Source organism: Notolepis coatsorum, assembly GCF_963971535.1.
Source record: "Notolepis coatsorum genome assembly, chromosome: 16".
NCBI lineage: Eukaryota > Metazoa > Chordata > Actinopteri > Aulopiformes > Paralepididae > Notolepis > Notolepis coatsorum.
In genome coordinates, this window is record NC_140180.1 from 5,283,358 (window position 1) to 5,297,663 (window position 14,306).

Below are 14,306 nucleotides of genomic sequence, written 5' to 3' on the forward strand. Positions count from 1 at the left end.
CTTACCCGTACACTGCTCAGAGCTGGAGGAGAGAGGAGGATGAGACAATAAACAGAGATGAAAGATCTATCTTAAATTTCGCATCTTTACCTGCACAAACATCTTTGGTGATCGTTGGAATATTCTCTCTGGAGATGGATTTTAACATTGAAGTCTTTGTTCTGGATAATATCTCGATGGGAAATAACGCGCTGTAACGGCTCAGGGATGACAAAGAGAACGGGATACCGAGACTGGAGGTGGCAGGCTCTTTGGTGGCATCATTTCTTCCTCTTGTGGAGTACAATAGACGGACAGACTCGCTACACCATCCCGGAGGAGCTGAAACAGGGCTCTGTGGTAGGAAATCTAGCCAAAGATCTGGGTTTAGGACTATCAGAGATTTTTGACCGTAAACTGCGCGTCGCCTCGGAGGCTGGTAAGCAGTATTTCAACGTGGATGCGGGGAAGGGCGAGCTGGTGGTGAACGAGAGAATAGACAGAGAGGCTTTATGCGGACAAAGCGCGAGCTGTCTTCTACCTCTGCAGGTGGTTATAGAAGACCCGCTACAACTGTTTCGTGTTGAAGTTGAAATACAGGATATTAATGATAATTCTCCAAGTTTTCCATCTAAGGAATCCATTTTAGAAATCGCAGAGCATGTTGCTTCCGGTGCACGTTTCCCACTGGAAAGTGCACAGGACCTTGATGTCGGGAGTAATTCAGTCAGGTCGTATACCCTCAGTAAAGACGACTGTTTCACTTTAAAGATAAAAGATGTGTCCGGTGGACGAAAGGTTCCAGAGTTAGTCCTGGCGAAGTCTCTTGACCGAGAGAAAAAAGCTGTGCATCAGCTTCTCTTAACGGCATTAGACGGGGGAAACCCAGTGAGATCCGGAACCTCTCAGATAACTATTACTGTGCTTGATAACAACGATAATTCTCCCGTTTTTGACCAAAACGTCTATAAAGTTGCTATAAGTGAAAATAGCGCAGATGGCACATTCATCATTAATCCTGTAGCAAAAGATATCGATGAGGATCAAAATGGAGAAATAGAATATTCTTTTGGACCACATACACTCGACAATGTTCTGTCTGTATTTGATATTGATGCATTATCTGGAAAAGTAATTCTAAAAGGAAAATTAGATTTTGAAACGACTGCAAATTATGAAATGGACATAAGCGCTAAAGACAAAGGCTCGCCTAGAATGGAGGGACATTGTACAGTCCAAGTAGAAATATTAGATGTCAATGATAATACCCCTGAAATCGTTCTCACTTCGAAACCCAGCCGGGTACGCGAGGATGCACCCAGTGGTACTGTAGTAGCGTTGATCAGTGCACGGGATCTTGACTCTGGTGATAACGGTAAACTTACTTTACGACTTTCAAAAGGTTTTCCTTTTAGTCTGAAACCCTCATTCTCTAATAATTACGCACTGGTTACCAGTGGTGCTTTAGACAGAGAGAGCTTCTCAGAGTATAATCTTGAGATAACAGCCACTGATTCAGGCTCTCCTCCCCTGACTAGTAAGAGAACTATACCTGTCAGCATCACTGATGTGAATGACAACCCTCCTATATTCACCCAGCCCTCCTATAATGTGTATTTGAAAGAGAACGGGGTGCCAGGCTCCATACTCTACTCAGTATCCGCATCTGACCTGGACTTTGGGGAAAACGCCAAGATCTCCTACTCCATCCTGGACTCCAAGGTTCAGGAGGTGTCTGTGTCCTCCTATGTCTACATGAACTCTGATAACGGCAGCATCTACAGCATGCACTCGTTTGACTATGAGAAACTGAAGGTGTTCCAGATCCAGGTGCAGGCAAAGGACCAGGGCTCTCCTTCTCTGAGCAGCAACGCTACTGTCCATGTTTTTATCCTGGACCAGAACGATAATGCCCCCACTGTTATTTACCCCTCCTCTGCTGTCCTGGGCTCACTCTCTCATCAGAGGATGCCTCGCTCCGCTAAAGCAGGCCACCTGGTTACCAAGGTGACGGCCGTGGACGCTGACTCGGGTCACAACGCACTGGTCTCCTATCAACTGGCGGAGGCCACAGACGCCTCTCTGTTCACTGTCAGTCTTTACACGGGGGAGGTGAGGACTAAACGCTCTGTGTCCGAGCAGGACGACTCCTCTCAGAGGCTGGTGATACAGATCAAGGACGACGGGGAACCGGGCCAGTCCTCCACCGTCACGGTGTCCATTCTGCTAGAGGACGGGCTCCACGAGCCCATCTTGGACCTCAGACAGAAAGCAGCGGAACCCAGCAAGAAAAGTGGGAGAATCACCCTTTATTTGATCCTCTCTCTGGCCTCGGTGTCTGTACTGTCTGTGGTGACTTTTCTCATCTTAGCAGTCAAGTGCGTTAGGAACAGCAGAGACGGTAGTTGCTGCATGAGCCAGCCTGACTATGACGGCTACAAGAACCCCAACAGAAACCTGCAGATCCAGCTCAACAGTGACGGGCCTATTAAGTACGTGGAGGTCCTGGGAGGAGACATGTTGTCTCAGAGTCAGTCCTTCAGGTCCTGCCTCTCTCCCATGTCAGAGTACAGTGATTTCACCTTTGTTAAGCCCAGCAGCACCACTGACTTTAAGGAGATGATCAACGTCCTAGACGCCTCTTTACCTGACAGCACCTGGACCTTTGAGAGCCAGCAGGTGAGCAGTGAACAACAGTACTGTGACGTTTATTGTTCTCTCAGAAGTTCCAGATATTTTAATGGTGATTATCCAATCATATCATTCTATGGCTTAATTACATTCCAACTAAATGGAGCTTGGATAGTCTTTGGCTTTTATTTTTTAATGTCTTTTCACATTCAATAATTAGCTTTATTTCGTGTTGAGGGTCAATACTCTTGTAGGCTAGTTAGAATGTGATTTGTGCCTTGTCGTTTAGGACTGACAGTAGTTCATTTTCCATGTCACTTTCCATCAAAACAGTTTTTACTATAGAAGACATAAAAAATTAGGGCATTATAATCTAACCAGACCTGGGAAATCATCTTTGTTCTCACCTCAGGCACAATGAATGAGAAAACATATTTCAAGACAATACAATAACATCACAGATGACAGTATAGGAGCAAGATAGTACAGTTGGCTACATGATAATCACTAATTGTCTACCGTCATGTACACCTCCTTCACTGCGGACGATCGTGTTTAGGGTCTCTGTTATTATTTTTCACAGCATTGAGAGCTGAGCCTTTCAGCACCACCGCTGTGGACAGCGCACCTCACGGTCTAGGCGGTGCACCCGTGCTCCTTTGTTTGTGCTGTTATGTTGTGGGCTTGTTTGTTGTGCCTTTTTCTGGTGAGTCACAGACCGGGGAGCGTTTCAGCACCTCAGCTGTGGACAGCAACGTGTATTGACACTGATTAAAAAAAAGACAGCGTGAAAGTAATGAATACCGTATTAATGCATAGCCTGTTTTTTTTCATTCACAACAAATAAAACACAACAAAGCTCAGTATGTTTTTTTTATAGATCTATTTTCACTCAGGGATTTATTTATATTTTCACAGTGTTACATAACAGACTCGCTGAAATAAAAGCAGTTCAATAATTAAATAAATAAAACAAAAATGCTTTTACAAATAACAATACGTTATTAGAAAATCTGATTTTTCTCATTGACCCATTTCAATTATATACAATCACAAATGTTTTGACGTATTTAAAATCACCTCAGCATCATCTCTCCTCACTGACGCTGCGTGATACAGACAGGCTCTTGTGTCTTTAATAGCAGCGTTCTCCTTCGCTCTGATTGGATGCTAGAGATGGACGCTGTGCACCAATAGCATACACAACTGTACAAAGAGATCTACTCCCTCCCCCCATGCAGCCTCAGCACCCAAACCATCACTGTGCTCAGAGCTGGAGGAGAGAGAGAGATACCCTAGAAATGCAAAATCTATTCAACATTTCTCCATTTTCCCTGTGCAAATATTAATTATTTTCGATTGGAATATGCCATGGCTGAGGATTTTAACGTGGACCTCTTTATTTTGGAAAAACATCTCGATGGGAAATAATCTTTTGTAACGGCTCAGGGATGACAAAGAGAACGGGATACCGAGACTGGAGGTGGCAGGCTCTTTGGTGGCATCATTTCTTCCTCTTGTGGAGTACAATAGACGGACAGACTCGCTACACCATCCCGGAGGAGCTGAAACAGGGCTCTGTGGTAGGAAATCTGGCCAAAGATCTGGGTTTAGGACTATCAGAGATATTTGACCGTAAACTGCGCGTCGCCTCGGAGGCTGGTAAGCAGTATTTCAGCGTGGATGCGGGGAAGGGCGAGCTGGTGGTGAACGAGAGAATAGACAGAGAGGCTTTATGCGGACAAAGCGCCACCTGCGTTCTACCTCTGCAGGTTGTAATTGAGGATCCTTTGCAGCTACACCGCATAGAGGTGGAAATACGAGACATTAATGACAATTCGCCCAGTTTTCCAACGCAGGATTTTACTTTGAAAATAGCGGAATCAGCCGCGTTAGGGAGGCGTTTTCCTTTGGAAAGAGCAGTGGACCCCGACGTCGGAAGCAATTCATTAAAGTCCTATACACTAAGTAAAAACGAATGCTTTTCCTTAAAAATTAAGGATACCGAGGGGGGTAAAACAGTACCTGAACTCATCTTAGAGAAACACTTAGACCGAGAGAAAACAGCTGTTCACCAGCTCCTCTTGACAGCGCTAGACGGGGGAAACCCAGTCAGATCTGGAACTTCTCAGATAACTATTACCGTGCTTGACATAAATGACAATTTTCCAGTATTTGAAAAAAACTTGTATAAGGTCGAAATGGCAGAGAATAGCGTGAAAGGCACGTTTCTCGTTAAAACGAAAGCGATCGACGTCGACGAGGGTCTAAATGGGGAGATAGTATACGGCTTTGGTGTGCGCGCACCAGAGTCCGTTCTATCCAGGTTTTCTATAGATCCCTTAACGGGAGACGTTTCTCTGAAGGACCAGTTAGATTATGAAAGTGCTTCTACTTATGAGATTGATATCCTCGCGAAAGATAAAGGTGTCCCTGAAATGGAGGGACAGTGTCGTGTGCAGATAGATGTTATCGACGTTAACGATAATGCCCCAGAAATTGTTCTCACTTCAAAGCCCAGCCCAGTGCGCGAGGATGCCCCCAGTGGCACGGTAGTGGCTTTAATCAGTGCCCGGGACCTTGACTCCGGTGATAATGGTAAAGTGAAGTTAAAACTCTCCAAAGGTTTTCCTTTTAGTCTGAAACCCTCATTCTCTAATAATTACGCACTGGTTACCAGTGGTGCTTTAGACAGAGAGAGCTTCTCAGAGTATACTCTTGAGATAACAGCCACTGATTCAGGCTCTCCTCCCCTGACTAGTAAGAGAACTATACCTGTCAGCATCACTGATGTGAATGACAACCCTCCTATATTCACCCAGCCCTCCTATAATGTGTATTTGAAAGAGAACGGGGTGCCAGGCTCCATACTCTACTCAGTATCCGCATCTGACCTGGACTTTGGGGAAAACGCCAAGATCTCCTACTCCATCCTGGACTCCAAGGTTCAGGAGGTGTCTGTGTCCTCCTATGTCTACATGAACTCTGATAACGGCAGCATCTACAGCATGCACTCGTTTGACTATGAGAAACTGAAGGTGTTCCAGATCCAGGTGCAGGCAAAGGACCAGGGCTCTCCTTCTCTGAGCAGCAACGCTACTGTCCATGTTTTTATCCTGGACCAGAACGATAATGCCCCCACTGTTATTTACCCCTCCTCTGCTGTCCTGGGCTCACTCTCTCATCAGAGGATGCCTCGCTCCGCTAAAGCAGGCCACCTGGTTACCAAGGTGACGGCCGTGGACGCTGACTCGGGTCATAACGCACTGGTCTCCTATCAACTGGCGGAGGCCACAGACGCCTCTCTGTTCACTGTCAGTCTTTACACGGGGGAGGTGAGGACTAAACGCTCTGTGTCCGAGCAGGACGACTCCTCTCAGAGGCTGGTTATACAGATCAAGGACGACGGGGAACCGGGCCAGTCCTCCACCGTCACGGTGTCCATTCTGCTAGAGGACGGGCTCCACGAGCCCATCTTGGACCTCAGACAGAAAGCAGCAGAGCCCAGCAAGAAAAGTGGGAGAATCACCCTTTATTTGATCCTCTCTCTGGCCTCGGTGTCTGTACTGTCTGTGGTGACTTTTCTCATCTTAGCAGTCAAGTGCGTTAGGAACAGCAGAGACGGTAGTTGCTGCATGAGCCAGCCTGACTATGACGGCTACAAGAACCCCAACAGAAACCTGCAGATCCAGCTCAACAGTGACGGGCCTATTAAGTACGTGGAGGTCCTGGGAGGAGACATGTTGTCTCAGAGTCAGTCCTTCAGGTCCTGCCTCTCTCCCATGTCAGAGTACAGTGATTTCACCTTCGTTAAGCCCAGCAGCACCACTGACTTTAAGGAGATGATCAACGTCCTAGACGCCTCTTTACCTGACAGCACCTGGACCTTTGAGAGCCAGCAGGTGAGCTTTGAGGCAGGGTACAATTTTATTCAATAGTCCTAAAATCTTAGTGGCCTTGTGGTAAAAAGTTTGAATGTTTATTGTTTTTTCTTTTGTGTATTATTTTTCTTTTCTTTTTTTGTATTTTCTTTTTCTATTATTTTTTAAACAAACATATAAACAAACATGACAACACACAATAAGATATACAAGCATTATTAACAGTGCACATCCAATGAAATCACCATTTAGTTAAATGTATTATACAGGATATACCCCTAATACCTGCTATCTAATACCCTACACACGTATGCTCTTGCTCGTACCCCCCCCCCCCCCCCCCCCCCTCCCGGACCCCCCATTGGATAATCCATCCATTATCCCTCGCTCCTAACCAGACACTACCATTATTATGCTAGCTTTTATTCTCTCCACCACTTCTAACCACATTGTCATTTTGGATTCATTGAGACCCAAAATTCTTGCTGTAGATATTTCTTGATAAATCACATCGAGATATGTAATAATCCAGACCTTTCGGCACATTTTTTCCGGTTGGAACCATTATTTTTCTTTTCATGTTTTACACAGTTATGTACATGACGTTGCCTAGAAATGTTCTGCAAAACATTTGACACGTTCAAGTATTGGTGTGGGGTCATATTTAAATTAATTATATTAAACACATGGAATGTGTATATATCATATAACCCAGCATCTCCATATTTATGACTGAACGTCTCCTGAAATAGAATACAAAGATGGATATATATTTGTGGGTTTCACATACTTCACATATATAAAACACTATAGCATTGAGAAGAAAATGATACTGTCTGATATATAAGAAATATGCATGCTAATAGGCCTGTTGCAGTAAATGGATGCAAGTTATTTTGTGTACTCAAAGCAGTTTTGTATATGAAAGCTGCAATGTCAATAAATGACAATAAACACCCAACAAAATACATAAAATAATGTGTAAATGGCTGCTTTTTTATATAGCGCTTTTATCCAAAGCGCTTTACAATTTGTTCCTCACATTTTACCCACGCATTCACACACCGACGGCGGAGGCGACCATGCAAGGTGCCAACCTGCTCATCGGGAGAAATTAGGGGTTAAGTGTCTTGCTCAAGGACACATCGACACGCTGCCCGGGAGGAGCGGGAATCGAACCGGGAACCTCCGGATTGCCAGATGACTGCTCTACCTCCTGAGCCACTGTCGCCCCCCATTTGTAGACCATTTAACGGGAATGTGATGAACTGTTTATGTAATATTGTTTACGCTAGTGTAATGTACAAGTTTGGTTCAATATGTCTCATTGACTGAATGAACAAACTGACTGAACAAAATAAAAAAAGTACAGTTCTATAAATGTCATCATTTTGACAGTTGTAGGACATCAAAGTCTACACTCTATGTACACGCCTTTCAAAAAGGCGTGTACATAGAGTGTAGACTTTGATGTCCTACAACATGGGCTGTCAAAAATGATGACATTTATAGAACTATACTTTTTTATTTTGTTCAGTCAGTTTGTTCATTCAGTCAATGAGACATATTGAACAAATAGCCAAACTTACACTAGCATAAACATTTCCTCACATTCCCGTTAGACGGTCTACATTTCCACATTATTTTATTCATTTTATTGGGTGTTTGTTGTCATTTATTGACATTGTAGCTTTCATTATACAACACCTCTTTGAGTACACAAAATAACTTGCATCCATTTACTTCAACAGGCCTATTAGCATAAAAAAATATTCTATATCAGACATTATTTTCGATATCTGTCTTCACTCAGAACTGTATGTATGGAGGTCTTTTGATGCTACACACGATTTTATCCACTTGTCTAATTCACATGTAAGGCCAGTGTTAATTATATAACCTAGTTAGTTGGCAGCAATCACATGTTGTATCCTTGCCAAGTGACTGTGCTTTACATAACCTTCACTCACTTAGCAGTGACAGCACTTTAGGGATGGGGGGGGGACTTTTTTTGGAAACTCTGCCCCCTTGTGGGCACATTTATCATTTATCTGGACATGTTCTGCTTTGTGCTTTGCGTATCGTTTACCTATAAAAAAATCAATAACATTACGTGGTATTGGATTTCCACACGAGAAAAAACAATTAATTAATATTTACCCCCGTCCTCCTCTCTCATATCCTTCTGTCTGTTCCTCTGAGTTATGCTGCAAAGTTGCATGATTCTTTCAGAAGTTAGGGAATACTTTTATTCTGTCATCCATTTTGGACTCCGTGATAATAAGTATTGAGTTGGTTGTTAGTCTTTAACTGAACAGTCTCGTTCAGACATACAGAATGCCACACAACGTAACGGGCTCCTCTAATACATAAGGGGGTGATTAGTAAAGTTGTGTGTGAGAGAGTTCTGTGAGTGAAGGGGGGGGCGGGCTCTGCCCCGCCAGCCAATGGGGAGCGGCCTTTTGTGCCCTCGCCCCGCCCCCTGAGAGGCGCAGCAGAGCAGAGAGGAGACAGAGAGAGAAGTTTTAGTTTAGAGAAGAAGAGTCCAAAAGTGTTTTCCCGTTTCTTTTTATACCGTTATTAAAGAAACGCGCCGTCATGATGATCACCTCGAAACTTCCCATCGCTTTATTTCTCAAACGGAAATGTTTACGGACGACGGCGCGGTGGTTTTAATAACTAATAACGGGACTATCGACGGTATTATTATGGTGAAAGAGAAACGGTAAGCGCTTCCATCCCCCCCGCGTCCCGGGAGCGACGCGCAGCGCAGCGCAGCGCGGCACAATGGAGTCCCCCGACTCCTCCAGGCGCGGCGGCAGGACGCGCGGCTCCGGCGGGCGGCCCTCCTCCCGGCTCTGCCTGCTGGCCCTCCTGGCCTGGCTCTCCTCCTCCTCCTGCGGCGTGTCCGCGCAGCTCAGCTACGCCGTGTCGGAGGAGCTGAGCCCCGGCTCCGTCGTCGGGAACATCGCGGAGGACTTGGGACTGACCGCGCAGAGGACCGTGCAGAGGAAACTGCGCGTGGTCACGGAGTCCAACGCGCAATACTTGGAGGTGAACCCGGCCACCGGCGATCTGGTGATTAGGCAGAAAATAGACCGGGAGCACATGTGCGAGTTGAGCCTCGCGTGCTCGCTGCACCTTCAGATCGTGCTGGAGAACCCGCTGCAGATCCACCGCGTCGTGGTGGACATCTTGGACGTGAACGACAACGCGCCGAGGTTCTCGACCCACAACATCTCCCTGGAGATCTCCGAGGCGGCGGCGCCGGGCACGCGGTTCCGCCTGGAGAGCGCGCGGGACCCGGACGTGGGCACCAACTCTCTGCGCACTTATCACCTGGCGTCCAACGACTTCTTCGCGTTGAACGTGGAGGCGAAGAGCGACGGCAGCAAGTTCCCCGAGCTGGTGGTGGAGAAGCCGCTGGACCGCGAGGCGCGCGCCTCGTTCCGCCTGCTGCTCACCGCCGTGGACGGGGGTCAACCGGAGCGCTCGGGCTCCACCCTGCTGCTCATCAAGGTGCTGGACGTCAACGACAACGCGCCCGTGTTCGACGAGCAGGTGAAGACCGTCAGCGTGACGGAGAACGTGGCACCGGGGACTCTGGTGACGAAGCTGAACGCCACCGACGCCGACTCCGAGCGGAACGGGGAGATCTCGTACCTGTTCAGCAAGTACACGCCGGCGCGCGTGCTCAAGCTGTTCAACGTGGACGCCAAGAGCGGGGAGATCCGCGTGAACGGCGCCGTGGACTACGAGACGGGCAGCGTGTACCACATCACGGTGCAGGCGCGCGACGGGGGCTCGCCCGCCATGGAGGGCTCCTGCAACGTCATCATCGACGTGGTCGACGTCAACGACAACGCGCCGGAGGTGACGCTGACGTCGCTCACCAGCCCCGTGCGGGAGGACTCGCCGTCGGAGACCGTGATCGCGCTCATCAGCGCCCGCGACCTGGACTCGGGCGCCAACGGCGAGGTGACCCTGCGGGTGCAGCAGCCCGGGCTGCCCTTCAAACTGACCCCGGCCTTCGGCGGCCACTACAGCCTCACCACCGACGGCACGCTGGACCGCGAGAGCGTCCCGGAGTACACGGTGGTGGTGGTGGCGACGGACGGCGGCTCCCCCCCGCTGTCGTCGCGCACCACCTTCGTGGTGGCGCTCTCCGACGTCAACGACAACGCGCCCGCCTTCGCCCAGCCCTCCTACTCGGTGGACGTGCCGGAGAACAACGCGCCCAGCGCCCCCATCGCCGCGGTGACGGCGTCGGACGCCGACCTCGGGGACAACGCCCGCGTCTCCTACTCCATCCTGCCCGGCCTGGTGCAGGGCGCGCCCGTCTCCTCCTACGTCTACATCAACCCGGACAGCGGCGCCATCTACAGCATGCGCTCGCTGGACCACGAGCAGCTGACGGCGTTCCGCGTGGAGGTGCAGGCGCGGGACGGCGGGGCGCCCCCGCGCACCGCCAACGTCACCGTGCACGTGTTCGTGGTGGACCGCAACGACAACGCGCCGGCCGTGGTGCACCCGTCCTACCCCCGGGACACCGGGCTGCAGCTCACGGTGCCGCAGGCGGCCGCGTCGGGGCACCTCGTCAACAAGCTGGTGGCGGTGGACGCGGACAGCGGGCACAACGCCTGGCTCTTCTACTCCATCGCCCCGGGCCCCAACGCCGGCCTGTTCCGCATCGGCGCCCACAACGGCGAGCTGCGCACGGCCCGCAAGCTGGCGGAGGAGGAGGCGGGCTCGGCCTACGAGATCACGGTGGTGGTCCAGGACAACGGGGAGCCGCGGCGCTCCGCCACCGTGGAGGTGACGGTGACCGTGGAGGAGAAGGGCGCGGTCGGCGCCGTCGTGCCCCCCGCCGCCGGAGGAGAAGGAGGCCACCGCCGCTCGCCGTTCTCGCGGCACACGGGCATGTCGGACGTCACCCTGTACCTCATCGTGTCGCTGGCCTGCGTCTCCGCCGTCTCCTTCATCACCTTCGTGGTGCTCATGGTGCGCTGCCTGCGGCACCGCGACCCGGGCGGCGTGGGGGGGGGCTCGGACTGCTGCTGCTGCCTGGACCGCCACCGGCCCGGCCGGTACCACCAGAGGCCCGGCGGCAAGGACATGCACCTGCAGCTCAACACGGACGGGCCCATCCGCTACATGGAGGTGGTGGGGGGCGGCGGCGCCCAGCAGGACGGCACGCGCACCTACCGGCCGTGCTACTCCACGCTGTCCAGCCAGAGCAGGGACTTCGTGTTCGTCAAGACGCCGCTGATGAGCCACAGCAACACGCTCAACATGACGCTGAGCAGGAAGCACCTCACGAACTCAGCCAATGAGGTGAGGGCGTCGTGAGAGGTGATGGGTGGGGCTACTGCTGGGATATATACTGGGACCAGTAGGAACACTGGAATATCTTGACCGTTTGAGGTTTGGAGTTTTTCTTTTTTTTGTGCGGCCATTGCGACCGCCCCCCAAGAAGCCGTTTGTTCGTGTTCACTTGTGATAGTGTTGTTGTTGTAACGACACAGCTGTAGGACATGTTTGGTAGTAACCATAGTTCTGGTGCTTTAACACAGAGAGAGTACTGACCTAGATGGTCAAAGTCACGTAGCGCTGCAGTATCTCTCTCTCTCTCTCTCTCTCTCTCTCTCTAAAGCCTCTTGTTTTAGTAAAAGCATCTCTCCCTGATGGCGGCGGTGAGAGGGCTCTCAGGAGTGTGCTCTCTCCCGTTAGCTGGCACGGAGAGACAACAGTTTAATATTTAATCTGACCCCAGGGCGAGGAAATGCAGTTACTATCTCTGACTTCCAATAACTAAACCAAGCCAGCAGGGAAGGGAAGCACTGTTCTCTGCAGAGAGAGAGGGAGGGAGGGAGAGAGAGGGTGGTGGGGGAGGACTGCAAAGGGGATAGGAAAGGAGGGCGAGAGTAGGAGCGGCACGTCTGACAGATGGAGAGGAGGAGAGAAACAACAGATTAAAATAGATACTATAGTGTGGGACTAATGGACTGGATATGGAAGGAGCAGAGGAGACCAGGGAGGCAGAGACAGAGAGGGGGGGGAGGCAGAGGGAGAGACAGAGGATGGGGGAGACAGAGGGAGAGGCAGAGGATGGGGGAGGCAGAGGGAGAGGCAGAGGATGGGGGAGACAGAGGGAGAGACAGAGGATGGGGGAGGCAGAGGGAGAGGCAGAGGATGGGGGAGGCAGAGGAAGAGGCAGAGGATGGGGGAGACAGAGGGAGAGGCACAGAGGAAGACAGGAGGAGAGACAGAGGGGGGGAGGAAGGCAGAGAGAGGGAGAGGAAGGCAGAGAGAGACAGAGGGAGAGGAAGACAGAGAGAGACAGGGAGAGGAAGGCCGAGAGAGACAGAGGGAGAGGAAGACAGAGAGAGACAGAGGGAGAGGAAGGCAGAGAGAGAGACAGAGGGAGAGGAAGGCAGAGAGAGACAGAGGGAGAGGAAGGCAGAGAGAGACGAGGGAGAGGAAGGCAGAGAGAGAGACAGAGGGAGAGGAAGGCAGAGAGAGAGACAGAGGGAGAGGAAGGCAGAGAGAGAGAGGGAGAGGAAGGCAGAGAGAGACAGAGGGAGAGGAAGGCAGAGAGAGAGACAGGGAGAGGAAGACAGAGAGAGAGACAGGGAGAGGAAGGCAGAGAGAGAGAGGGAGAGGAAGGCAGAGAGAGACAGAGGGAGAGGAAGGCAGAGAGAGAGACAGGGAGAGGAAGACAGAGAGGGAGAGGAAGGCAGAGAGACAGAGGGAGAGGAAGGCAGAGAGAGACAGAGGGAGAGGAAGGCAGAGAGAGACAGAGGGAGAGGAAGGCAGAGAGAGACAGAGGGAGAGGAAGGCAGAGAGAGGAAGAGGGGGAGGAAGGCAGAGAGAGAGACAGAGGGAGAGGAAGAAGGCAGGAGGAGGTGGGGGTGGAGAAGAGGATGGGTGTGAGGAAGGAAAGACGGGGGTCAGTGGGTGAAGGGGATGGAGAGAGAATAAAGCAGTAGTTGAAAAACAGGAATTCCAAGGGTCGGCAGTACGACCCCCCACTTCCTGTTGTCCCCTGAACTCTCACTGAGTGGTTCCAGGCCCTCAGTCACATGACAGTAGCTGACCCTGCCCTGTGTGTGTAGATGTGTGTGTGTGTGCGTGTGTGTGGTGTTTCGGCCGGGCATTCCTGATGTCCAGTTCCCAAACTACTTGTCCTTCCTCCTTGCATATCATTCCTTTTCCATGTGGTGAGGGAGGCTATGGAGGTCAGAGTTCGCACACATTGCAGGACATTCAGACGACTGTCTCCTTAGAGGTCCTCTGGGAAACAAACCTCCACGAGGCCTTAGTGAAAATGGCTGACAGTGCTCTCTATAGCCAGGATGATTCATGGGAAGAGAATTTGCATCTCTCTCTCTCTGTCTCTGTCTCCGTCTCTCTCTCTCTCTCCCTGTAAGTAAAGCTCTTTTCACTTAGGCATGAGTCGGGACGGCTATATTTAAGCGTGTCTGGGCGGTTTGGTGGTTTGCTCGGCCCGGTAGCCCGTCATGTAAAACACAGAGCAGCAACGTTGTTGTTACCGAGCTCACGTGATGAAACAGGATGTTGGTTTGTCTCCACCTCTGTTTATTCTACCTGGTTGGTTCTTCCCCTCGCATGACTCTGTGTAGTTGACTTATCCATATTGACTCTCTCTCTCTTACTCTCTATATTCCTCTCTCTCTCTACTTCTCTCTTACTATATAGTCCTCTCTCTCTGTGTCTATTTATATCTCTCTTAGTCTCTATATTCCTCTCTCTATTTCTCTCTTACTCTATAGTCCTCTCTCTCTCTCTGTGTCT

At 50.3% G+C, this 14,306-nt stretch overlaps 2 protein-coding genes across 2 annotated transcripts; both read left to right on the plus strand.

Moving 5' to 3' along the window:
• Window positions 1-207: 207 nt before the first annotated feature.
• Window positions 208-6,548, plus strand: LOC311242526 (uncharacterized protein; the record flags this gene model as incomplete). The annotated part of the gene is made up of 2 exons (XM_084331485.1): window positions 208-2,675; window positions 4,046-6,548. The coding sequence occupies 2 exons, from the start codon at window positions 208-210 to the stop codon at window positions 6,546-6,548; spliced, it is 4,971 nt and encodes a 1,656-aa protein (XP_084187611.1).
• A 2,464-nt stretch (window positions 6,549-9,012) lies between these two features.
• pcdh1g32 (protocadherin 1 gamma 32) lies at window positions 9,013-11,840 on the plus strand (the record flags this gene model as incomplete). Its single annotated transcript, XM_084331487.1, has 1 exon — window positions 9,013-11,840. The coding sequence occupies exon 1, from the start codon at window positions 9,279-9,281 to the stop codon at window positions 11,838-11,840; it is 2,562 nt and encodes an 853-aa protein (XP_084187613.1). The 5' UTR covers window positions 9,013-9,278.
• Window positions 11,841-14,306: the final 2,466 nt, after the last annotated feature.